Genomic DNA, 25,517 nt, shown 5'->3' on the forward strand with positions numbered 1-25,517 from the left:
CTCTTCCTTTTTCATGATGCAGTTACCTTCTAAATGCAAATGCATGTTTACCAGAATTCCCCTTTTCTGTGATTCAAATGATTCTGTAGATTTCATTATCTGCCGCAGCATTGCCTGGCATATCTAACTGTGTTTAATCTATACCAACATGTAGGGCTCTGAGGAGTGGGTATTGATTGAAAAACAAGAAACTTATCAACCAGACCCTGACTGGAACACAGAAGAAAAGTACAAAACTCTCACATTGGATTCCTCGTGGGAGAAAAAGGAGCTGGAAAAAGAGATAGACATTGCCAAGATGATAAATAAAGAGGTGACAGGGTATGACAGAAAAGGAATGAAAAGCCATATCGATGAAGCAAAGTTGTCGAGTGAGACAGATGGATGCTCGGAATCTTGGACGACCAACAAAGGTCGTTTCGTGATTCAATTATCTGAGAATGCAGACTCGTTTCAAGACAAATCTCAAAGTAAACCATCTCACGCCTCGGACCCTGAGGCAAGCAGCGATGTGGCCCCGGGCTCGCGCAAGATAAAGGAACGCACAGCTTCTAAACAAAGGAAAAAGAGGAGACCCCAGAGCTTAAACCTGGGAATGCCTGTGGAGCTCATCTACGGGAAAGGAAGCAGTGATTCTAGTGAGGAAGAAAATGAAGGCGCCAACTCGGACATTAGTCCAGACAAAATTGTTCAATCAGGAAACCATTGTGAATCATCCCCGGTGGTGGTGAAGAAAGAGGATCAGGGATCAGGAAAAAATCACTCAGTCAGGGTCTATAAAGATGCTAAACTGGAGGAAATCTTGATGGAAGAAAGCATAGAGGTCTCTACCGAAGAGGAAGAGCAGGTTATTAGAAAAAAAGTGAATCAGGTCGGAGCAACGGAAATTGAGGCAGGGTCGGTGAACGGACCCGGAAAGATAGAACATGATAGTTCATTAGCAGGTGTTAAAGGAGAATGTGTGATGAAGGTGCGAGGGAAGGGCCTTATTGACAATAAAGAGCTAGCAGAGGTAAAGCTGCGACAGGTCAGGACACACGAGCGGAAGATCAGTTCTGGGGCAGAGGATATTGAAGGGTTCCTTGGAGAGAAAAGTCAGAGGACATCTCTCCACCGACTGTCAGGCAGCAGCTACCAGTCGGAAATCACCAGGATTGTTCCTCTTAAGCCAGAGCGGTCAAAGAGCATAGCATGTAAGGATGAAAGGGACAGGACAGGACAGGATGAACTAACCCGGGTCGCCAGAAGAGAATACCGCTGGTCGGTCGGCTCTCCGGAGGGATCCACAGACCTCAACTGGGCTGATCTCTCCACACACCATTCAGCATTTGCAGCAGATCTGGAGGGTACTACTAAAACAGATCAACACGACGATAGCTATCAGTTTGCTAGAGGGCCCACTGAGAGTCAGTCGTTCGGCTCTAAGATTTCTGCTCTTCCCAAAATGGCTCCCCCAGCCCCACCAGTGAAAACACAGAAGGCCAGGGAGTCCGGACTGATACTGCGGAACAGTCGGAATGCTGGCAGGGAGCCGGGCCTGGATGCAGCCAAGAAGAGACACTCGGTAACGCTGCTCGGCATCTGCTATTCAGTCATTGGAAGTAAAGCATCGCATGAGCTTTAGACAGACTCGCACGTCATTATTCTTTTTTTTCTACGTTTTCAGTGACTATAAAAACTCATCCATCTTAACTGTTCGTGCCTGTGTGAAGAGCAGGCGGAGCAGTACTTTAGCTCCGTTCTGTGGCAAAAATCTATCAAAGAGTTTTGACATTTCTCTCAATGGCAACCTCAATGTCTCCCCTCCTATTGCCCTTAACGTGCATCTCAGTGTCTCGCAAATCTGTAGAGCTCACCGCTGGCTGAGAAAGATACAAAAAAAAAAAACAACATATCATGTTTTGGTCGTTGGTTTGTCTTCACTTTCTCTAACGTGTGAGCTGTAAATTTCCTTCCAGCTCACGTTTCTCTCTGTCGGAGTGTGGCAAGGAAAGAGGGCTCACATATCATCATCGCTCTGATGATATTTGCCAGTCTCCTTGTCATTTTCAAACTGAAAATATGAGACAGATTTATTGCATGCTAATGCTACAAATCAAATCACTCATCTGAGGAAGAAAGGTGGACGTATCTTGCAATCCATTACTGTCTTACATACAGCTATAATCGTTATTATAATAATTATAATCAATCATAATAGAGAGTAGAATTGGATTGCGCTCGAATTATTGAGAAACTCATTCAATCTGATCTACTGTCATCAACAGAATTTACAAAGTGTCACTTGATTCTTCAGATTGGTGATGATAAATTATAAATCAGTTGCATTATTCTCCCCCAATCCCACCTGGATAGAAAGCTAAGCGGTGTTGGAAACGCCTTACTGTGAAACCCCCATCAGGCAATGAGCAGCCACACACCACAGCTCAGAGCCTGACAGACAGATTTGCTTCTTTCATTTCACTGTTGGTATCATTAGCACACCTGCACGCGTTGGGCACTGGAATGAAAGGAATTTCAACTGAATAGATGCGACAGCTTTCATTATTTTCCCACCTTTTCATCTGAGTCAAGCTCTCGCTTATATTGGATTAAACAGGCATGAGAGGGGGTGTTGCATAGCCTCTCACACACTCAGTGTGTGAATGTACCTCACTGGCGAGTAACAATCATATCAAGATCTGATTGAACTTTGTGAGTGTGGGAAAAAATATATGGCGGCTCCAAACATGTGGAACCCCCTGGGCAGGCTCTGAAACATATCTTTTATTGGAAATTTAACAACATTATTCCACAACAATTAAATACATTCTTATTGAAAGTCAAGGTGTTTAGAGTTGCAACGCACTCTCAGTTGGTCAATGGATGGCTGCTGCTATGCTGAAAACCTGCTCATCATACAAATTGCATGATTCTCTTGTCCTGCCACCGCTAATTCTAACAAATGAACCTGGCTCTGTATGTTGTTTTTGTCAGCTCACCTCTTTGCTGTCCCGTTGTTGTATGCTACTTGGCTGTAGAGTGGTGCTTGAAATCTGGGCCTGACTCCATTGGGACCTGACAGGATCTCAACATCCATTGACTTGGGTGGCAGTTATTACAACATTGAAAATCCTGATTAAGAGCAACTTTGAGCAAATTGTTAGCACATTTGGGCTGTATTCATATTTGGACTCTCACCGAGCAGTACACCAGGATCCCAGTTTGTGCTCTGAACAAACTAAGCTCATGTTTTCCAGGCCTGTTTCAAGCTCTGCTGCCTTGATTTCTGTCTGTGTGATGGCCTGTTAGTCCACTGTCCCCATCAGCTTGTTTTAACCCTCAGATGCTCTTTCTGCCCTCTCCTCTGCTTCCCTCTGCAGGAGCCTGTCTCCACTCCTGCCATTTATGAAGAGCCATTTGCTGATTTCAAGGTTATTCATTTGTATTAAAACCCCGCCTTCCTCCTCTCCACACCATCAACTCCTTACCCATGTGCATCCCTCACGGTTAGGGTCGGGCGTTAGGGTTAGGGTTATGCCATTTGCTCAGGTCCAGGTTTTACATTTGAATTTAAACTCACCTCCTCTCTACTACTCACCTCCTCTCTACTATCAACTCTTTAGCCCTGTGCACTTCTCACAGTAAGGGTTTGAAGCATTTGCTGAATCTAAGCTTATTGTTTTGCATATAAACCACCTCCTCTTCTCCACTCCATCATCTCTTTTCCTCACTGCATGCCTCCTCACCGCCTGCACCAGCTTCTCCTGACAAGGTATACAAGAAGTAGCCAAAAGCCATAAAGGATGGAGTGCTACTTTTTACTGGCTGCTCAGTGGCCCTCATCCATCACCATGATGAATTTGAAGTGAATGTGTGGGTTGAAAAACCAAATCCTTTGTGCTTGGCTGTAGCTGGCATGGTCCAGTTTTTACTGTGATCTTATTAGCAAGTGCACTTGTAATTAATGTAAGTGGTTTTGCTGTCGACTGGATGGCTCAGTGGCATTTCTTTTTGGCTCATGCCCCTTTAAAACAGTGTTGGATATTTCAAACTTGCTTTTTTACCGTGTTTCATTTAAATGCTTCTAGACTAGAGTCACGTTGCCAACAGAGGCAGAACTGACTAAAGCATAGAAGTTGACCTGAATGGATTTAAGTTTTCAGGCTGGCTTGTGACAACCTAACATATAGCAAAGGTTTTGATATAATGAATTTTATGCTTTTTAAGTTGGTTTTCCCTCTACTCATCATCCCAGTCCCTCATGACTGCATGCCATTTCTATTGTTTTGGATACATTTCATGTATAACGCAACGTCTTTCTTTTTGGATCCGCCAAGAAACCCAACGAACACCCTTCCTGTATACATAAGGATGATGCTTTCATCCTGGTCAATGTACCATCTTCATCATCCATCCATCTACAGTCATGTTAGATTTGTAATCCTGTGTCTGTACCCAGAGGGAATATGGGGACAGGAGGCCCCAGCCGGGCATAGTCCCCGATGAAGAGCTGGAGCGTGACACTGTGGCCTGCATGAGGGAAAGCCACCTGGGCATCGAGCGGAAGTGCTCGAGCATGACGGTCAGCTCCACCTCCAGCTTTGAGGCAGAGGTTGACTTCACCATCATCACAGATCTCCACTCTGGCGTCGAGGACTTCTCTAAAGGCATGTCGGAGCTGGGGGAGAGGGAGCGACAAGCCGAGGTGGGACGGGAGGACTTTGAGGAGACCTCCAGGTTCTACTCTGCCCGTCTGATGGGCTCCTGTGACAAGTCTCCCATAGAGGAGAAGCTTCCTGAGGCGGCAACACATCATGAGGTAGACAGATGAACGTGCTCCTTCATCATCACCATCACCCCCTGGATTCACCCTGCTTGGTTGGACTCGATGCCATACCTCCCTCATCTTTATTTTTTATTTATTTTATTTTTCCTTGGACCATTTCCCATTATTTGAGTTCACTTGTATTTCGTTCATGTTTACTTTTGTTGACATTTATTTTAGTCTCTGTTGATGCATATGTTTTAATTGTTCACCCATTTTCATATTTGTGCAGCAGCTCAATTGTTTCAAAGAAACAATTGAGCTGCTGCACTATTTGCATGTTGTCATAAACTGGAACAATCCAATAAAAAAATGATGTCAGCATTTGTTTCTTTCAAGTCAGCAGGATTCAAATGCTTTTATTTTGAAGAATATGCTCATACAGAACATGTCGAGTTCTTCCGAGGTCTTGCTGTGATAAACAATAGTTTGATGCTGTTTGACGTCACTGTACTGTCTGTGTCTCTCACAGCCTCCTGTGGCGAAGAAAGACGCCAGTGCTGTGAGTGCAGCCCATATCCTGAAGAGGACCGACTCCAAGAATGAGACACAAACTAATGGATCTGAGGTCCATCCCAACACCGTCAACATCTCCTCACAGGTACACAAAATCAATATCCATGAAATTAGAAATATTTTCTAGAAAAGATTGTCTTAAACATCTAATATAGATCACAAACATTAAGTACCCAATCATCAAACAACACATGGCCACCTTAGAAAGGACCCCCTCCCGATGTAGAAATAAAAGGGTCCCTTGTTGCTCAAAGAAAACAACAATCTTTTATTCAATAAAAATCTTGCACATTGAACCTTTAATTGGTGTTGGTAAGTTTAGCTTTCTTTGGACAGCAAAATGTCAAACTTATTTATTATGTATTTCGATAATTTTAAAATCTTTTATCTACTGTTGGATTTATTATATACCTAACCCCTCTATGTTTATGATTCCCCTGTTTCCTTGAGTCTCAGTCCGAGTCTTATAAATCAATCATTTTTTATTTTGACTGAAAGTATTTGTAGAAAAGTCAAGTGAGGACACCACTCATCACAGGATCAGTCCCATCAGCCACTCATCAAATGGACGAACAGTGAAGAAGTTAATATCCCTACAGAGCGCTGGACTTAGTCTTGATTAGAGGAGAAAGCTTTTTCTTTTGGCTTCAGTGATACCACGGCCATTTCCCCCAGACACAGATGACATAATTGCATCATAATGGAGTGATTTAAGTATTGACAGTGAATTAATGAGGATGATGAAAGCAGGTGTGAACTCCATTCATCTTCGGAGGCAAAGATTTGAGTGCTTCCGGGCTGTCCCACAGGTGCCTTATTAAAATGTAATCACGGCTGGGATCTTTAGCCGCTCAGCTAATGGTGTGAATGAACTCAATCAATGATGTAGGGAGGAGGCCTTTGAAGTGCCAGAGCAGTGTTGAGTCGAATTTTCACAGACGTCAGTGCGAGAGCCGCAGTGGGGAGTGTGCGTGAGTGTGAGTGTGAGTGTGAGTTTGTGCATGTGTGTGTGTGTGTGTGTGTGAGTGTGGGTTAGGGTTAGTCTAGTCTACATGACCACTCCAAGAGCTTTACTGTGCAGTTTTTCCATTCACCCATTCCACACACATACAGTGCATCCATGTGCAGCACTTTTTCTAGCACACATCACTCACACACTGAGAGATGTGTGCTAGAAAAGGACACACGTGAAATTTTAGAGACTGGGAACAAACTCCCATCCTTCTGGTGAGTGGACCACCCACTCAACCTCCTGAGTTGTACATGTGGATCCCTCTCAGGTCAACCAATCCCAGGATTCATACAGGTACTTTTTCGTTGGGTCAAACTGCAGCTCTGTTGCTAGGCGACAGCAGTAAGGGCGGGGCAAACTGGTGACGCAAAACAAAAAGTCCCCTGTAGACCAGATCGTCTCATTTTCGTTCGGCCTTCATGGTCAATGCAGCCCACTGCTCCTGAACCGGGACACAACTAATGTAGTGTCCTCTGAAGTCTTGCAGACACAGTGTGTATGTGTGTCTGTGTGTGTGTAAGTGTGGATGTGTTTGTGTGTGTGTGTGTGTGTGTGTGTGTGTGTGTGTGGGTGGGGGTCCTGTACTTATATATTTGTGAGGACTTTTTCAAGCATAGATCCTGCAGCGTGAGGGCGTTTTGACCGGTCCTCACTTTTTCAATGGGCTGTTCTAGGGTTTAGACTTTGTTTTAGGGTTATGTTTAGAAATAGGTTTAGATTTAGATTAGGGTTGGTGTGTGTGTGGTCTTGATATAATTAGTATTACTGTTGTGGGGACCTGAATCGGTTTACACTGTCACATATGGTCTAACTCGGATCATAATAATGTCAATCATTAAATTTCAAGTTGAAGACAGTGGGTCAGTGTAGGACTAAGTCAAATGGTGTGTGTTTCTGTGTGTGTGTACAGTAAATGGAGGATTACGTCATCTTTAGGCAGACAAAGATTTCAGCACTGTCCTCGTTTGTCCAGCAGAGGGCGACACATTACATCTGTTGAGTGACTGTAATTTCCTAACCCAACCCCTAATTCCCCATGATCATGAAGGTTTTTAACAGAAATAATTTACTTCCCTTCCCTATCCCTAAATCATGTAAATTCTGAATGACTTTTAAATTCTATTTAAATAGAGGTAATATCATGATCCAATAATAATTCGGAAAAAAACAAAACAATAATAAATATGATAATTGATCCAAGCTCTTAAATATGTTTGATTGAATGTCAGGGCAGTGTGACCAAGTCTGACTAAAGTAAGAGTTCATACATCAAATATATGTAAAATAATCCTTCTATATAGCCTACTGCTGTTTCTTTAAAGCAGCATTGCTTTAGTGGTTTTGTATCAAGCTGTCAACACAACACTGACATACTGCCAACTCATAAACTTCCTTCATCTGGTGAAGTGACACTTCATAATTGTAATGCTAAATGCACAACTATATTCAACGGCATTTATTATATTTCCTTGATGAAAATAAATAAGCTGATCTTTCTTTTATTCATATTTTATTAAATTCCTTCAAAGTCCTCACTACATATATCATATGACTCTGGACAGAAATGGAGATTAACTGCAGCTTGTCCGGTTGGCTGAGGCATTTAACCATTTCTATCCGGAGTTAGACTGTAATGCAATATATCTTGGCCTTTCCTTTGATTATTCGTAAACTTATTTGTATATCTTTCTTTTGTGAGTCCCCCAAAGAAGTCTTTCTTCAAATACACATACTTACTTCATTTTTAAAAATGTTTAAAGACTATGAGCATCAATCTCAAAACTGTTTCTCTTTGTCCTTCAGAACCTTGGAGCCGTCAGCCCACTGGAGGCTCCTGTTGGCCTTAAAGAAAATGGCTCCCCTGTAAGTGTCTATATTGAGGGAATACATCAGTCTGACAGTGCGGGTGGCGGTGGTGGCAGAATAAGAAACTCCAGTTATTGTGCTGGCTTCGCTCTTCTTTTCCAGCATTGACCTTTACTTGATATCCCTCAGGAAAAGCATGAAAATGAATATTGTTAGAGAGGACTGTATATGCAGGCTGATCCATCTGTGTGGGCCAAATGCTGAAATGGTTTAATCGCACCAATACTGAAATTCAGTGATAATGACTCACTTTTATAAAACAAAGAATGTATGAACAAGTTAATGAATACAGACACCTTTATTTCCTGTCAGCAGGTGAAATTAAATGTTTAAAGAATAAAAATCCACATGATAGACTGCAAAAGTGTCTTCAAGAAAAAGGCCTATTAAAAACCAAAGTGCATTATGGAAAAAAATGGAGTTGGAGTTTGACCTATACCCTATGGAGTGACTTTTCTTCTTGTTGTATAAAGAGTGAGGAAGTGTCCGACACACATCATGTTAGTGAATTATTGTGTTCAAGGCTTTCTACCACATTGTGGCTCAGGAGGTGGCGCTCACCAGAAAGTCAGTGTTTCAATACCTGTCCGAATGCCGGAGTGTCCTTGGGCAAGACATTGCTCCTGACAGCTGTGCCCACAGTGTGTGAATGGTGTGCAATAGAATAAGTTTAATACAACGTTTTAGGTGGATAAGATGAGAAAAGCATTACCAATACAAATCTAAACATTTCTTAAAGGGCCAGTCCCCCATCACTCCCTCGCTATAGCTGTGTGTTTGTGAACCTTCATCATGTTGACAGAGAGAAATGAGCTGATTGTCCAGAGCGATGCTAACAACTGTGTTTACGCACACCTTCCCATTTGCACGCCTCAGACTAAACCACATGCTGTGCCTGTTCATGTGTGGGATTCCGCTCTAATAATATTTCTGCAGGTCAAAGCCAGCGCCCGGGGGAGGGAGTCCGTCGTGTCCCCGGTGACCATCACCGCTGAGACCGTCACCTCGGCAACCACAACTCAAGTTACCAAGGTAACAGTTTAACTGTTCCCATGCTTACAGTTTCATACCAGGGTCTTGGAGTCACCATATCTGTTAGATGATATTTATTTAATGTGAGTAGATAAACGCAAATAAAAGGGACTTATAAATAAAACATTAGAATACATTTTACATTTATTTGCCGCACAGTGTAATGTGGTAATCGTAGCAAACCCAGCAGGTACCAATACAATTTTGTTAATAAAACTTCACTGAGAAATTATCTAATGCACACAAAATGAATTTGCTTCTGAAAGAGGCACCACAGTCAAAAGGTCCTTGCAACTAAGATAGAAATAAGCAGATAATTAAAATGATTATAAAACAGAATGGTTAATGATAGAGAATAATCGTATGAGTCCCTCAGTTGATTTGTTTCTCTGTGTGTTCTGCAGACTGTGAAAGGAGGCTACTCAGAGACCAGAATCGAGAAAAGGATTATCATCACAGGAGACGATGACGTGGACCAACATCAGGTGAGAGGAGCAGCACAGACACACTGCAGCACACCCTCTGTATGTGCAGTAATATTAAACACCAGAAGCTGAGGTGTAAGGTTAAAGAGCCGTGTGCCGATGCTTCGTGTCCCAAGGCCCTCGCCATGGCGATCCAGGAGGCCAAGCAGCAGCACCCCGACATGCTGGTGACGAAAGCAGTGGTCATCAGGGAAACTGAGTCGCCCACTGAGGACGTGCAGCAGAACGCAGAGGTGTGTCTGTCTGCTCATGGGATCAGTGCTGGTTACAAGATTACTCTGCTTGTGCTTTATTTATAGGGATATTAAAAAAACAACTAAGATTTAAAACGCCTGCAAAAGGATACAAGACTACAGACGATGGATTTTGCATCATAGAGAAGAAAATCCGTGCATGTTTTTTTGTGATTGAGGGGAAAGGGCAGAGGATATTGCACATTCTTAAGCCCTATGAGGGAAACGGTTGTTTGTGAATGTGGGCTATAATATTTGACTGATTGATGACTCTTCTATGTGATGTGTCATTGCAGTCCTGATCGGTAAAGATGGCCCCTGACACGGGGAGACACGAGAGGGATCCTCCAGCTGTGTGTGTCTCCTGCCCCACCTTGCAGTACGCCACCAAGAGGACTATCTACTAAGAACAGACTGCGTTCCACGAGGCAGTCAGCTTCACTCCTGTCCCTTTAGACAAACCAACTGTGACCTGGCCTCCTGGCCTCCTGGCCCCCGTCTCCTCCCTCCGCCTCCCTACAGCACAGGAAACGTCTTCTACTGGATAGTTTACGACTCGGAGTGATGGAGGACTGAAAGAGAAACACCATTCACAGCTGTAACCATTAGATTTAACCTCTATTTAGAGTCATTGTATGAAACTTTACTTGCATATTATTTAATCTAACACGTTTTTTTGACTCATGTGATACCTCAGGATCATTTAAATAATTTGACTTCTTACCCCCAAACTCCATGGCCCCTTTTCCCTTCCCTTAAAAAAAAGGTCTTTCTATTTTAAAGTCAAATTTCGTCTCTGTGCTACTGTCACATATGAAATGTATATACGAGCAGTGAGTGATTGGGTGAAAGTATGGGGGGGGGGGGGGGCAGTGCTGGTGATGGGGGGTGGGCTGCTGAGGAGGGTGCCGAGTGGCAAGTGGCAGCCTTTTAGCTCGACGTCGCCACCTCTTGGCTTGCGACACCTTCAATATAATCAACAGCTGTCTTATTGGCTTTTTACATTTTTATCTATAGAGAATCTAATTTATGTCCAGTGTTTGCTTGTTTATGAAATATGTATAATACCAGATGATTATAATCTGCATGATTCAATACAGAAAATAGCTGAGGGAATGAAAAAAAAGACACGGACACGAGCATCTGGGGAGACCCTGTCCTCACATTAAAGGCTGGTGGACACAGGACTCATGTTGACGGACTTCACTGAGGAGCATGAGGACGGATCGGTTGGCAGCTTGAACTCCTCTTCAGGCTCAGACTCCGACACACAAACATCGATGTCCTCACTCCGTTTTTTCCCGCCACCTCCCCGTTCCAGTTTTCATCACTGTGCCAACTCGCCATCAACATAGAGAAACGCTGGGCGCACGTTTTGGGCACAGGCATAAAGATTTGTAGAGACATTTTAATATGAATAATGTGTCATTTGATAAGTTTCCGAAATGGGATGATGTGTTTTCCTACTTGATTTCACTGACTTCCACCATGAAACAGAGTTTTAAAATCTTTGTGATTTTGGACGTTTCAGTCGTCACGTGTGAACCTGAAGGACAACATCACACTACTGATAACTCAAGTCCCCTCAAGTGTCGGGTCCTACAACTTTGCAAGAACTCAATTGAAACACAATTCAAGTCATTCAAGTTTTTTTAGGTTTTTAGATTGTGATGCATTTAAGAGAAATCCAGTGAATTAGGGGACTAACTTCTGGTCACGTTGCTGTGCCTGAAGTATGTGGAATCTGTGGATTGATTCCAAATCTTACTGATGTCCTTATCAATAATCAATATATGGATCATTACCATCTCTGGAATCTGTTATAATTAGTTGTTTGCCCACTTGTAGGCACTGCAACAATCTGTTAGCTCAGCATTGACGGCATCAGCATTTGTTTAGCAAACCGTAAATAAAAAAAGATATTCTCCACTTTTCAATCTGCATGTTCACAAACACTGAAACGTTCAATACCACGAGATTCACATGGGTTATTGTTTTGTTGTTGTTGTTCTGTTGGATGAACCTTTTTTAAGTTATGCTGTATGAGTTTGTAATTGTATTTAATAGGAGTGGTGAGTGTGAGGCCTGTGGTTTTCCTTCCTCGTTTCCCTCGCAGACAAAGCGCAGACTCAGACCGACACACACGATTGAAATCCACAGGACCCGCCGTCGGTCACATATATCCTGGATGACCTTTAATACTCTACTATGCATCACTTGTTGTCATACATGGGAATCCCTGTGATGGAGCCTGTTAGCCGTGTTGCTGTCATTGTTAACTTTGTGCTACTGTTAACCCCCGGAGCAGCGAAGCGCACTGCTTGTGAGAATTGCAATAAGCAGCCATTACTCTTATCCCGAGTCCTCTTAAGGGAGAAAACTGTGAACTTGTCATGCGAACCGAAGGCGTAACCAAAACCTAGAACAGACTTAGTGATATTCAAAGGAGCTTCTCCAACACTTGGCTTTCCATGGCTTTGTCGCCCTCCTCGACCTAAATACCCCCCACCCCCCCATCCCCTGACTTGAAACTGTCGACCTGCTGTGGAAGTGTCCGCGGAAACAAGAGATTCCCACACTGATGTATATTCAATTTTTTCCTCTGTTTTATTTCATCTGGTCTTATGACACTGGACTGTTGTGAGGGCACTAGCTTGCCATGATAGCAGCACATATACTGTAAACTGTTTTTTTTGGGGGGGCTAAAAATAAAACGGCCTAGCTTCCCTGCAGTACTGGACATACATTGGAAGAGAATCACCTGTAGCCAGCAGGAGAGACGTGGTGCACTGTGGGTGAGGTGGTGAGTTGAAGGATGGAGAACCTGTACTTATATACATTTCTATATAAATATCCATACTTGTGTATGTTATTCTGTAAAGTATGTAGAAACCGTTAGGGAGTAGGGATGTGTTGGGAGGTTCAAGGGACGAGGCAGTGAAAGTAGAAAAGCGAAGGACAGCAGAGCAATAGAAATGTCACATGAGCGGGTGCCTTATGTTGGGAGTGGTGGTCATGGGAGTCGCAGTTGTCAGTGCTCGGCTGAAAGTGCTGTTAAGCACGGCGAGGCAGATGTGGAGACGACCTCTGCTGTCAGTCCGAGGTGAGGAGACGATTTAGAATCTGGTGAAGAAAGTCCACTCTCTGAATCTGGACTGCTCCTCCACCGTGAGATGAAAACATTTATCGGCCCCATTAACGTAGAGAACCAGCACAGTGCCCATAGAGCTTCATTTATTTCTTTTCTAAGTTTTTATTTGAGTTTTTCATTTTTCTGTGAAGGGCATCAAACTGCTCCGCTGTTTAACCTCCACCTTCAACTCTCCACTGCCTTTTGCTCTACATTCCCCTAGTGCTTGGTGGTGTGCATTTGCTGTATTTGCATTCAGCCTAAATGGAAAACATACATGCATAAATAAATGTCTCAGTACGATTCAAACACTGTCTTGGATTCTGTGGGATTTCATGCTGAACGCCAAAAAACAATGAGGAGTGAAACTTTGGGAAATGTTTTTATAATCCGTTTTATTTTGAATGGAACATTTTCATACACTAATAATTCATAACAGGAAATAATATGTTTCCTCTGATGGAGTAATGAGAGGTGTTGCTGCACTGCCATCTCGTGTTAGAATTCAGTATGTGTCACTGAGGTACAGACTCGTGGTATTTGTGTGCTGTTAGCGCCACCTAGTGTGTTTCCTAACTGTTTCACCCAACATATCAAAGTGATTTTACACTGATATTATTATTTCACCCCCAATGAGATGTGGGGGCTTTCCAAGCATAAAGATCTGTCAAATTGAATAATGGGAAATGTAAGCTTGGGGGATATTGGAGCTTGAACCAGAAGTGGCCAGAAATCTGGACAACTCTTCCAGTGATGCTTTGAAGTGATGTTGAAATCCAAATTTTGGAAATATTGCCTGTACCTAATAAAGTGGCCAATGAGTGTATTTGGAATGCTACACAAGACGTACATGTGCTGAGAAGGACCAGCAGAGCTCTGCGTCGTTTGTATAAATCAATAATCTTTATTAACACAGTATAAACAACAAACAGCAACAGAGGAGACCCTCATGAAGAGCATATATGGACAGTAGGCCTAGTGCATCTGAGAGGGGCTGACTGAGACAGAAGCAAAGACACGGGGCTGACTATGGGTCCGTTTCATGGTGCACACACAGTATACACAGATCGGATTTATGGACCTGGCATGTTCCCGAAGCCATTCAGTTGGTTTGCATGATGGACAGAGGAGAGAGGGAAAGTACAGTCATGCTGAGCAACAGTTACAGCTACTGTATGAAACAAGAGTTGTTACATAAAAACCAAGTAAATCATCTCTTTAGAAAGGTTCTTTTATATAAATGATTTGAAGTGTACAAAACAGTATATTACACGCTTCTTGATGCATGATTCCAAGCAAGACCCAGTAGCCTACAGTACACTTCCCTTCAAAGTACTACAAACTACTACAGCAGTCCCACATGGCATCAGGACATTATGGATAAAGGAAAAAAGATCAGCAGCATTGTCTTTTTATTAAGAACACACACCTATAAAAATGCTCCAGGCCTCATATATCATCAACTTCCCATGCGAAACAGCAGAGCGCCATTAAGACCAATTTAAGGATGCCCCCCCCCACACACCCCCTCCCACCCAAGCCTGACCACGGACAGATTCTATCGACACAGCAGCATGTAAACATCACAGTGGCTGCTTCATAAGTCTATGCTTCAAATGTTTTTTGATTTACATATGATAAGTTAAGGCTCTTGAAGGACCTGAGGATTTTGAACATATGATGAGGCACACAGAAGGCAAAGAATAGCTCTAGACGCAGGGCTAACCGAAGAGAATGAGGAGCATGATGCGGCCATGAGGGTCCGTGCGGCCACTAGTGCACTTCCACGGCTAAGGTAGAGGAACCAAGGGGGAGACGCTCTCCATCGACATGGTGCTATTTCTGGTTAAAAGGTTGGTGGCCAACGCATTAGTGGCTTTCAGGACTTCTTCAACTTTTTGGGGATGACTTCCTCAACTTACCCCAGAGTACTGGCGCCAAATATATGTCATCCTAACGCATAGACATTATCAAAACAGACAAATATTGTTTTTTTGCTGCATTTTCTGTAGATCCACGACACATAAAAGGGAAAACAAACCTTCCCGGACACTTAGGCTGTCTGACTAACATTAGCATGGTCTGTCTGGAGACATGAATTTAGATGCTTATCCTCTTTTCACATGAGACAAGCGATGATGACAAACCCTCGACATGTCAGTGCAGTCCTTTGAGTGAGATATTGCAGGAACAGAAATGCAGACGTGTAACCTGAAAAACAAAAAACAGAGAAAACTACTCTGGTCTTTTACAACCAAAGGTACAAGTCTAAACTCACTGTGGTAGACAAAAGATTCACTGTCAAATCACATTCTTAAGCTCCCGATTGGAAAAGTGCGCCTAACGCCTAACTGTCCTCGTCCCGTGGGCCCAGACTGACTTATAATGTATAAAGAAAAACAAAATCTATAAAAGCTCAACATGTCATACAAAAAGATGCATATAAGACATTTTTTCTTTTTACCTTTTTCCTTATGAAAGCTGCTTTGGTAACAACATAGTCACAACATGGGCCGATTATCTTTACTTAGCCTGGCTGCTGAAGGGGACTCCTTCCCTGACATCTCAACGGCAACTTTTTTTTTCTCATATTTTTTCTTTTACTTTTTTTTATCATCAGCATCTAAAATCTAAATGAATGGATCCAGTCACACCAGAGTGGGGCCGTGTGTGCATTCCGCTGAGGAGCTGTCTCCGCATCAGAAGCAACGCCTGCTGGCAGCCGTTTGTCATAAAGATGTCCGAGCTGTGAAAGACAGTGCTATTGTGCTGAGCGCTGACAAAGTGGAGACCTTGGACGCTGAGCCGACTGCGTTGGGGCCTGAAAAGTTATTGAAAAGAACAAGGCTGTTAGTCTGATTGCTGTGAAAAGAAACCGGGGGAAAATAAAGCGTCACACGGCATTTCATTTCGTTAATCAACTGCCTCTCCAGCCTTCTTTAGTGATCACGAGCTGCACAACATGCAATTCTAAAAATGTTTCACTACGCGAGTTTGGGAATGAGATTTTCATAGCATTTAAAATAAATTGCTCCACCCTTTATCCAATTTCTACATTGCAGTGTCACATAGAGGCCATAATTGCACTAATGCTTCAGGTAGCACATTATTTTCCTTCTCTCCCTGTTCCTTTGGTGATGATGATAGCTAATGGGTTCAGGCAAGACAGCAGCAGGGGAGAGGATTATTCCGCTCAGCCACAGGGGAGGCACTAACTAGCTCTCCACTGACCTGGTATCCTTGGGATGGTGATCTGCCTGCTACTGCTGCCTTCCCCTCCCTCTCCAAATGGTTTTATCTGGACGATATAATCCTCATCAGTGGGCAGGGCGAGCTCCACGGACGTGGTATTGGTTTCCATGACACTGGGGCGGCTGTGCCGGTTCTTCTTGTAGAGCACCTGAGGAAGGATGTTGCGGGTTGAGTCAGCATTCAGACAAAGGAGGCGCCTGCTACAAACACAATTTTCTGATAAAGCCATGCGACTCGGTGCTTACTTTGTAACCAGTGACCTCTGACTCATTCTCCAGGGCTCTGACCTGCTCCCAGTTCAATATAATCTTGGAGTTTAATGTGCTCCACATGACTTTACCTGGTGGCTGACTGGGTGCTGAGAGGAGAAAAGACATTATTCACCTCAGACAAAAGCTGAACACTGGCAGACACTGCTACACTTATAATTACATCTGATACTTACGTGGTTTTTTAGTGGTAACATTGACAGAAGCGCTGGGAGGCCCTGTTCCAGCCGTGTTATACGCCCTCACTGAGATGTAATAAGTGGTGCTGCCTTTCACCCCGTGGATAATAGTAGAGGTTTGATTTCCCACTGTCCTTTGCACGCCGGCTGTGTCTTCCCTTTCACTTCTATTCCAGTACCTCAGCTGAAGGAGAGAGGGCAGAACCAGAGACGTGAGAGTGGGAAACACGACGGACACCTTAAAAGCTTTACACCCCTGTCAATGAAGTGCAAACTGGAAACGGGGAGATGTGAACTCAACTGGATGGAAGATGTGAACTGGTCTGAAAACAAGCTTTAGCATCAGCATGTGACCTCATGTACCTTTCGCTCACAGAGAGATACACTACAGTTTAATTATGGTAAAGAAGGAGGTCAAATAAGAAGCGGAGGAAACAAAGGAAAACAAAGAAAGGGAAGAAGAGAATCCTCAAAAATCCCCTGCCATCAACTTCCACTGATAACAGATTCTCTCTGTCACCCTGCTTGTCAGGGCTGAAATAGCTGGCACGCTTGACAACACAAATATAATTTGTCTTTCCTCCCAGGGTTGGTTTGCTCAGGCCAAGGAGGGCCTCTGTTGACTTTCAGTGGTCAACTAGTTATAATTCTGGCACTTTGTGCAATGCAAGGATGAAAACTGTGCTTTTGTTCACATCTTGGATTTCAGTAATGAGCGGAAATAAAACTACAAGAACAAACTGAGTGCAAAGCCATTGTCTCAACCTGCCTTCCTGTGTGGATTAGCAGCTAAATGCTCTATCCCTTGGAGTATTGCATCAGTAATCAGGGTGGTTACAGTACTTAGGTAAGCAACAAGAGAAACACAACTAAACCCACAGGCAAGGGACTGGGCTGGACCATTATTCATGCAGTAAGCTATTATCTCCTATGCCCAAGGTGCACAAGCCTGAAAAACCCATCAATAATAAAGGAGAACAAGATTCAACCGCATTAGTTGCCATGTGCTCACACAAACAGATTGCATCCAATGGAGTCGCACACAAACAAGACCTTTCAGCACAGCTCACCTCGTAGCCCAGCACTCTCTTCTTGCTGGCATTCCAGGGCAGAGCTTTCCACGTAACTTCAATTTCGGACGCGGAGAGGCTCTTGGCACGAACTCTGGTGGGCGCGCGGCCAGGCTCTGGAGTAAATGTATTAAGACTCAGAATGATTTTTTCAGAAGTAACACAGAGCTTTTGATGACCTCCTCAAAGCGGGAACATCAAAACCCCTTCAAAGTAATGTCTCTTATCTTAACAACACAGAGAGGTAAGTGTGAGGGAAGACATCTGCAAGTTCTGATAGAAGAGCGCGGGCCTCAGGATGACTCGTAGCTCATCGGTTAATACAATCTCTGTGTGGAGAGCTACTTCACAACATGGTGTGTAAGACGTGACACCACACCCACCTTCTTCAGCAGAGTAGATAGTGGTAACGGGTCCAAAGGGACCTTCCCCCTCGTTGTTGTAAACCCCGACCTTAACATGGAAAGGCGAGAAGGGCTGGATGCTCTCGTTTTTAAAGACGTATCTGGACGCCTCGGCCGACGGTACGGCCGCCTGCATCCATCCCGTTGCACCGTGGGGTCGGAAAGCAACTACATAGCCGAACCCTGGGCCGTTCTGCAGCTCCTCCGGAACAGGCTGCGGGACGACACGAGGTTAAGACGTCAGTTAGTTACTCTCTGCACAGGACAGCTTGTTACTCGTCATGCATGTGAATAAAGACACAAGCCTTTTAGTAAGCTGAAAATGAACATGCCCAAATGTTACAGAGTATATATTTCTGCACCACAGGGTCTATATAAATAATCTTGGTATCCATGTAAAGGTAACACTTCTGTTACTAGGTTAAAGTGAATTAAAATGGAACAAAACATAAATGAAAGATATCATGACCAACGAAAACTATATAGAATATCCCAAATGAATTAAAGCGGATGAAGCCCAAAGCCTCTAGCAACCCACAGCACAACATCTGAGCACTGTTGGTGACAAATTTAATTTCAATAAAGTGAAGCAGATAGAAAGTGAGAGAGGTTCAAGCAGAGATATTAATAAACATAATTTCCAAATTCACTTTGCTCTTTGTTGCTGCTGATGAGTTTTCATCATAGAAAGATTAGTCATATACCAGAGGAATCTGGAAGGAAGCTGTGAGTTACCCCTGTCTTGCCAGTAGAAATGGGTCTACATACAATTTGGCTTTTCTTTAAGCCAAAGCTGCCAATATAACATTCTATTCATGCTTTTATTTCAAAAGGAAAATGCCTGAGGACTTGTCAGGGCTTTGTTAGAAACAAGTTAGACTTTAATTGAACTTGTGCATATTGTCACAGCAGGGGCTGATGATTTAGAGCCGCCTGAATAAATACAAACGTTTCTTGATGGATAGGCGGTGAAAGAAAGAAAGAAAGAAAGAAAGAAAGAAAGAAAGAAAGAAAGAAAGAAAGAATGAAAGAAAGAAAGAAAGAAGGAAAGAAAGAAAGAAAGCAATCTGAAAAAAAGTTGGGACTTGGAAGGAGCCATTGAGTTTAATTATCTTATTGAAACCTCAAAAGCATTTTTCTCTCCCCCAGGGTGACAGCAGCAGTTATTGCCTCTCTGTTCTTAAAAATGAAATGCCATACATTAAGCTGTTCAGCTGTTATTAATGAAACAGGGGCCCACATTCACAGAGAATAATGACGTCTGGCTCCGTCCTCCATGGGTCCGGAGCGAGCTTGCTTACCTCCCATGTGATGACTAATTCGGAGCGACTGCCACCGCCTCCGCTCACATTAGCCGATGTGACCTTCGGAGCTGGAGGAAGAAGACAGATCTGCTTAGCTCTGTTGACTTGAACACAACGCTGAGGAGGCACATGTAATCACCTTCCATGTGGCGACTCCCAAATGGCGCAGAGGCAACTTCTTTTTGACATGTTTGAACTTCAGCATCCAGGACTCATGTGAGATATCAGCTAAGCCCTCACAGATGTGACCAAAAGAAACACAAAGGATCTAACCTCGGTGAAACCCGCTGTCTCTGGGTAGACTTGGGGCTGCTGTTGTTTTAGACATGGTTTGTATTTTTCTGTTTAGGTCCAAATTGATGGGAACTGTATAGAGAACCCAACACCACAATACGTGGTACCTACAATCAAGTCCTTGTTCGACATTTTGGGACCACTGCCTCTGGGTTAACCCTTTTTGTCCAGAGTTAGATTAAACGATTTACCATCTCTCAAAAACAAACATGAAGTAACAGTAAGGATACATTTTCAGTTTTATCAAACAACCCCAAAGTGTAAAACAAGTTGAGGATTTAGGTGCTAGAAGTAGTTTTGAAAAATTCAAACAATGTATATTTAACTTGCATCTTAGGGGGGGTTTTGTCACCTTAGCACTGAGCTAGCGGTTTGCCCCTCTTTCCAGTCTTTATGCTTAGATAATGTCTCCAAGATCTAGAATAACATTTTACAGAGGAACATGAGGGCTTTAAATCGTGTCATTTGACTCAGTTTGAGCTCCAAGAAAATACTTAGGTAATGTTTGCCTTGAAAAGAACAAACAGGTCTGCTCCTCAAAAATACTCAAACATCACAGTTATTTTATTAGGAAAGAACAAGAGTAACGTGTTTTGCATAAGGAAGCATCTTTCTGCTCATGCAATACATACAGGTCCCCTTCGTCCTGGCTTGTTTGGATGGCTTGCTGGGCTCGCCTGTCCCGATGGTGTTGCTTGCCAGAACTCGAAACTCATACTCCACCCAAGGGCTCAGGTCTATTACTGTAGCTGTCAGCCGGTTGCCCCCCACCACCTCTGAAATTGGCATAAAACACATAGGGCCCCCCTTTCAGTGTAAAGACAAAACTTTGTGTGTGTGTCTGTGTGTATCAGACTGTCCTCCAGGATGACAGGCCTGGTAGGACTCCACCACAGGTACATGGTACATGTGTAATCCCCCACAAGCACACACAATCTCATAAAACAAAACACAATCCTGTGAAAAGAAGTGCACTGACAACTTATTTCTTCTTTTGGCAATATCGGTTGAATTCCTTAATAAGACATTCACAGTAACACACATTGCCATTACCACTTTTTGGACCATGCTCAAAATATAGGGAACAAAGGTAGCTGGTCCATCTAAAAAATAAAAATAAAAGACAATTTCCTCTTTGGAAGAAGGTCGTTGTGTAGGTCTGTTTAAAGTGTATGATCTTGACAAAGTAAATCAATAAAAGCAGTAAAACTATCTCACATCAGACTTCCCTTAATTCACAGAAATATCAATGGAACAGGGTATACAGTGCAGGATAAAAGCACATTATACCAATCATGCATGAAGGCTAAGGGCCCCATTAAGGAGGATGTGGGGAAAAATTACACCGATGCTATCACTTAACAGCGCTATCAAATTACAGCCCTGGCAACTAGCTTTATCATAAGGACCGGATCCATGTTTCAGGATTCCCAGGAGTCTGATAACATGGCGGTCAATGGTCACGCTGCAATTGCATACCATTTGCTGCTGGGGTAAAAATGACATCTCGAATATTCTCACAGGCGAGGCAGAGTGGAGAGTGGCCCCCTCCGTGTGATTGGAGGAGACCACGCCTGGTTGGAGAGAGCTTACCTGTGGTGACAGCCTGCCACCCGAGGGAAAATGGTGTCCTGGCCTGGATTGTATATGCCGTAATTGGACTGTGATTATCAGGACCAAGCCTCCAGGACAGAGAGGCTGTGGTATCGCTGATTTCTTCTACTTGGATGCTGGTGGGAGGCCCCGGGGGACCTGATAGATGGCATTGCCAGGCAGGAGGAGGAGAGAAAAGAGATGGAGAGACAGACGGAGGAGGCAAGAAGAAGAGGGAGAAGGAGGGGGAGGGTATGCAAATCAGGAGGAGATGGAAATATGGTGGAGAGAGTGGCGGAGGTTTTAGCACCTGCGGCTAATGTAGTGAGTTCAGTGTGTGTGAAACCTTTGGGAGCTATTCGGTCTAATTAGACACTGAATCTCCCTTCAACTTTCAGGAGAGGAAATTCTATTTGCTTCCATTTCCATTCTATTCCTTTATTTCTTCATCACCGAGGCTTAACCAATTCAATTCAATTTGTAAAGCATCAAATCATAATATACATTCCACTCACTGTAAACATGAATTACCAACAAACTCTCAGCACAGTCAATAAATCATTTTTTATGAAACTATGTATTTTGAAAGGATGCACGTCCATGAGATTTTCACTGTTGGAGCTTACCTCTGACGACCAAGTCAACGGCGATGGAAATACTGTCCACCTTCGTTTGCACGGCGCACGTGTACTTCCCAGCATGCCTCAGCTGGATGTTCCGAATCATAATGTCTCCTGCTGAATGCTGCTGTTGTTTAACACACACACATACAAACACACACACAAACACACACACACACACAAACACACACACACACAAGGTGAGCCTTCAGCTATTGCAATTCAAGAACAATACTGACTTTCCAGCCACATGGGAACAAAACCAGCTGAACAGAAAGCTCATTTTCTTGTATGTGTATTTGTTGAAAAGTAAATCCATATTTTCCCCAAGCAGCCTTTTCTTCCATATTCTAAAAAAGAGAAGCATGACTCTGTGTCTTGGACACACTCCATGCTTGTATGTTGTTCCTGTAAATACAGAAGTGTGCTTGCTGAAATAGCTTGATTCTGATCAGGTGCGGCTTTTTATATCATCTATAATTGCAATTTCCGACTCCTGCATTATCATTCCATTAGAGTAGAGCACAGCAGGCTCTGTAATAAATTGAACTTGGCAAAAAAGCTGGGGCACAATGGCGGTAAAAAATCTGTGGAGTGGCTGAAGATGAGACTGAAAATTATGGCACAAGAAGCACCTAACTCATAAAAGAAACAGGAAGGACTCCTGTTTTTTTTTTTTCTCTTCATGTCGGCACTTCTTGAAGAAGCCTTGAATATCTCCTGGGTGAAAACTAAGCCTGCGTAACACGTGCTGAGTTGTAAGCTGGGAACCTTTTAAAAGTGTATACAGCGGCTGACTGAGACTGGTTGCAGGGTGTGTATGTAAATTTCGTTTTAAAATAAACCACAGGCAGCAATTTTCTGGCAATAAATAATACACTTGATACAAACATTCCCCCTGCACTGCGGCTGAATGTATTATGACCCTGCGCAAGGAAGAAGTACAACACTGACGTATCAATGAATCTTCAGAGTCACCTCTTGACCTTTATTCAATAAAATCTCTGAAGGGGGCGGCAAAATAAATCAATGTCTAAAGAGCACAGAGGCGCTAATAAAAATGAGCCTTCGACAACACACTGCAACAAGGCCAGTCGCATTATGACTTATCATGTAATACAGGCCATCGGAAAAATGGTGATGTAAACGCACCTTAGAGGTTTCTGAATGACAACATTGGGAGATGAGCACATGTGCTGGAAGGCAATCTGTACTGAGTGAGAACTCCAGCCGAGATCAATTGAAGGTGTTGTGGGAATCGCAAAAGTAATGTGTGAAAACTGCACATTATTCAGAGAAGGAAATCCCATTAGCTCAGACAGCAGAGTGATTCTTAGCATATGAGTTTAATAAGGTGCTGCACAATTATGTAGTGAAACTGGGAAGGGGGAGAAACACCAGATGTAAGATATAAGGCAGCTCAGAATTGATGCACATATTGTATATTAAAAATAATTATGTGTACACTCACACAACCTGCATCCTTGTCATTATGTTGCATATCAGAAAAAGCCTCATGTATAATTCACTTAATTTCAGAAGGTCAAGACCTTAATATTATAGAGAAACCCATCAGGTTCCACAATGAAGCGCACTTTGGGGACTGTGGAGAGAACAAATTCTGTCATTAACTGGAAGAATCTTTCTCGACCGGTATACATAGTATCTCCATTTTATTGTAAAAAGTATTTCTATTGTTAATACATTTTTCCTTTTATGCTAATGTCTATTATCTTATCATGTCAAATAATGATATTAAGAGTTCGTATTTACAGTTTCTTATCAGGGAATCTTTGCCTGTATCCACCAGAGATGTCTTATGAGGATGTCTGTGCTTTTTTTATAAATATATATATATATTTACATCATCTTCATATTAAGTTGTGATAATGATGATTTTATTTTCATGTGAATGTTTCTTCTCCCCATTTGCTAGAATTTCTACCTGCGAATGTGCGAGTCATTTCGTTTTAGACTGAGTTGCTTAAAAATACAATAAATAACTTCAGCCACTAGGGGTCTCTCAACCAAAACCATTACAAAAACCTTGGTTGTGAAGCAGCCTGGGATCATGGGAGTTGTTCTCTTTGTACAATTGCAGATGAAAATGTACCCGAATCCCATGGGTTGATATCAGGAGGATATGACACAATTAAAAGGCCACAAAAATGAAAATGTTGTTACCTTGAATAAAATTGGGTATTTCTCTAGGTTTGAACATTGTTGGAAACACTTTCAGATGGTTTTGGACATTTTAGTCGTAAATCATGACAGAGAGACAATGTGTCGGGCTGTGTGCACATCTCTGACTCTCAGTGATAAATCTTTACTTCTCTCACAACACGACAGCCGCAGGGTTTACAAATCAGAGGATCTGATTCACTCCTACAATTCTTAGAAATCCTGCGGAATTGTTATTATCATTATTATGTACTTACACCTCCCACTTTTTCAAAAAATCCGCCATGGTTCCCAAAGTGGATGAGCTGCTCGTTGAAGAACCAGGTGAACTTGAGCTCCAGAGACGGGTCGTGATTCACTTGACAGGGCAGGACCACGCTCTCCCCCACGGTGATGTCCAGCGTGGACGGCTGGGTGGTGATGATGGTCGGCTCTGAAACACACGTTCACATCCATCCACATTTGATCAAACACACTGTTCTGCTCCCCTTTGCCAGGCATTATAATTCAGTACAGGAAATGGCTTTGCAAAAAGCCAAGCCCTTCCATCATCCTTATGGATATGTCAGACTCAGTTAATAGAAGGATATACGGGACAGAGCACACGGCAAACTAGGGCGCACAGCTACAATAACTGGTATTAGTTTCGGCCTGAGCTCGTCTCTGCGGGGACTCTGAGACGTTTCTCTCCTGCATCCTGAGAAGCCTCCATGTGTCACTGTCAGCTCTGCCTTCAGCCTGGAACTCGCCCCAATAGGCCGAATATTCCCGAAACGCACCAGCAGGAAAACAGTAAACAGCAGTGAGCACTTCTTCCAGTCACTACTCTCTTTTCAAGCCTGCAGCGCATTACAATGGCATCACATGGGAATCAGGCAAGCGCCCCTTATCTGCACTTGTGTGTGAGCAGCGGACGAGAGGAGGGTGGAAGGACACGAGACAGGCGAGATGAGAGGCTTTGTTCTCAGAGTGTGCAGCACCTATCTCCCTCTTGGGGGTGCTGTGATTACTTGGTTGAAATTGCCTCTCTGTGCACACAGACTAAATTAACCATGGCAAATGATTCCTGGACAGACATAGATTCATGTAGAAAGTGCCGGCAGTGCAGTCTTCATCCAGAGTGAATTCGATACCTTCATTGTATTGGCCCCTCTCCTCCCTGAAACACACACACTGATCCACTACCACCAAAAAAACGCTCCCAATGGGATTTATCTCGTCATTTTTCAGACATCAAGCCGGAATGCTATCTGCTGCTGGGTTTTATCAT

General features: G+C 43.2%; 2 protein-coding genes across 5 annotated transcripts in view; one reads left to right on the forward strand and one right to left on the reverse strand.

The window, feature by feature from the left end:
- The window catches only part of LOC133960374 (protein 4.1-like), a 76,071-nt gene extending 62,681 nt beyond the window's left edge, over positions 1 to 13,390 (forward strand). For 3 of the 4 annotated variants that reach the window (XM_062394920.1, XM_062394929.1, XM_062394938.1), the window contains 9 exons: positions 155 to 1,564; positions 3,363 to 3,413; positions 4,442 to 4,801; positions 5,280 to 5,408; positions 8,139 to 8,198; positions 9,138 to 9,233; positions 9,638 to 9,718; positions 9,835 to 9,951; positions 10,248 to 13,390. In XM_062394920.1, coding sequence (XP_062250904.1) covers positions 155 to 1,564; positions 3,363 to 3,413; positions 4,442 to 4,801; positions 5,280 to 5,408; positions 8,139 to 8,198; positions 9,138 to 9,233; positions 9,638 to 9,718; positions 9,835 to 9,951; positions 10,248 to 10,253 — 2,310 coding nt within the window. In that variant the 3' untranslated portion in view covers positions 10,254 to 13,390. The remainder of the gene's footprint in view (positions 1 to 154; positions 1,565 to 3,362; positions 3,414 to 4,441; positions 4,802 to 5,279; positions 5,409 to 8,138; positions 8,199 to 9,137; positions 9,234 to 9,637; positions 9,719 to 9,834; positions 9,952 to 10,247) is intronic. The other variant, XM_062394948.1, reaches the window with a different exon arrangement.
- A 361-nt stretch (positions 13,391 to 13,751) lies between these two features.
- On the reverse strand, positions 13,752 to 22,185 carry LOC133960395 (contactin-4-like). Its single transcript, XM_062394959.1, has 10 exons — positions 22,073 to 22,185; positions 21,447 to 21,605; positions 20,486 to 20,629; positions 19,557 to 19,627; positions 18,235 to 18,469; positions 17,852 to 17,967; positions 16,779 to 16,965; positions 16,579 to 16,691; positions 16,313 to 16,481; positions 13,752 to 15,902 (listed from the first exon to the last, which is right to left on the reverse strand). Exons 1-10 carry the CDS (start codon positions 22,170 to 22,172, stop codon positions 15,811 to 15,813), a joined length of 1,386 nt encoding a protein of 461 aa, XP_062250943.1. The 5' UTR covers positions 22,173 to 22,185; the 3' UTR covers positions 13,752 to 15,810.
- Positions 22,186 to 25,517: the final 3,332 nt, after the last annotated feature.

This window comes from Platichthys flesus, chromosome 2 (assembly GCF_949316205.1).
Source record: "Platichthys flesus chromosome 2, fPlaFle2.1, whole genome shotgun sequence".
Classification (NCBI taxonomy): domain Eukaryota; kingdom Metazoa; phylum Chordata; class Actinopteri; order Pleuronectiformes; family Pleuronectidae; genus Platichthys; species Platichthys flesus.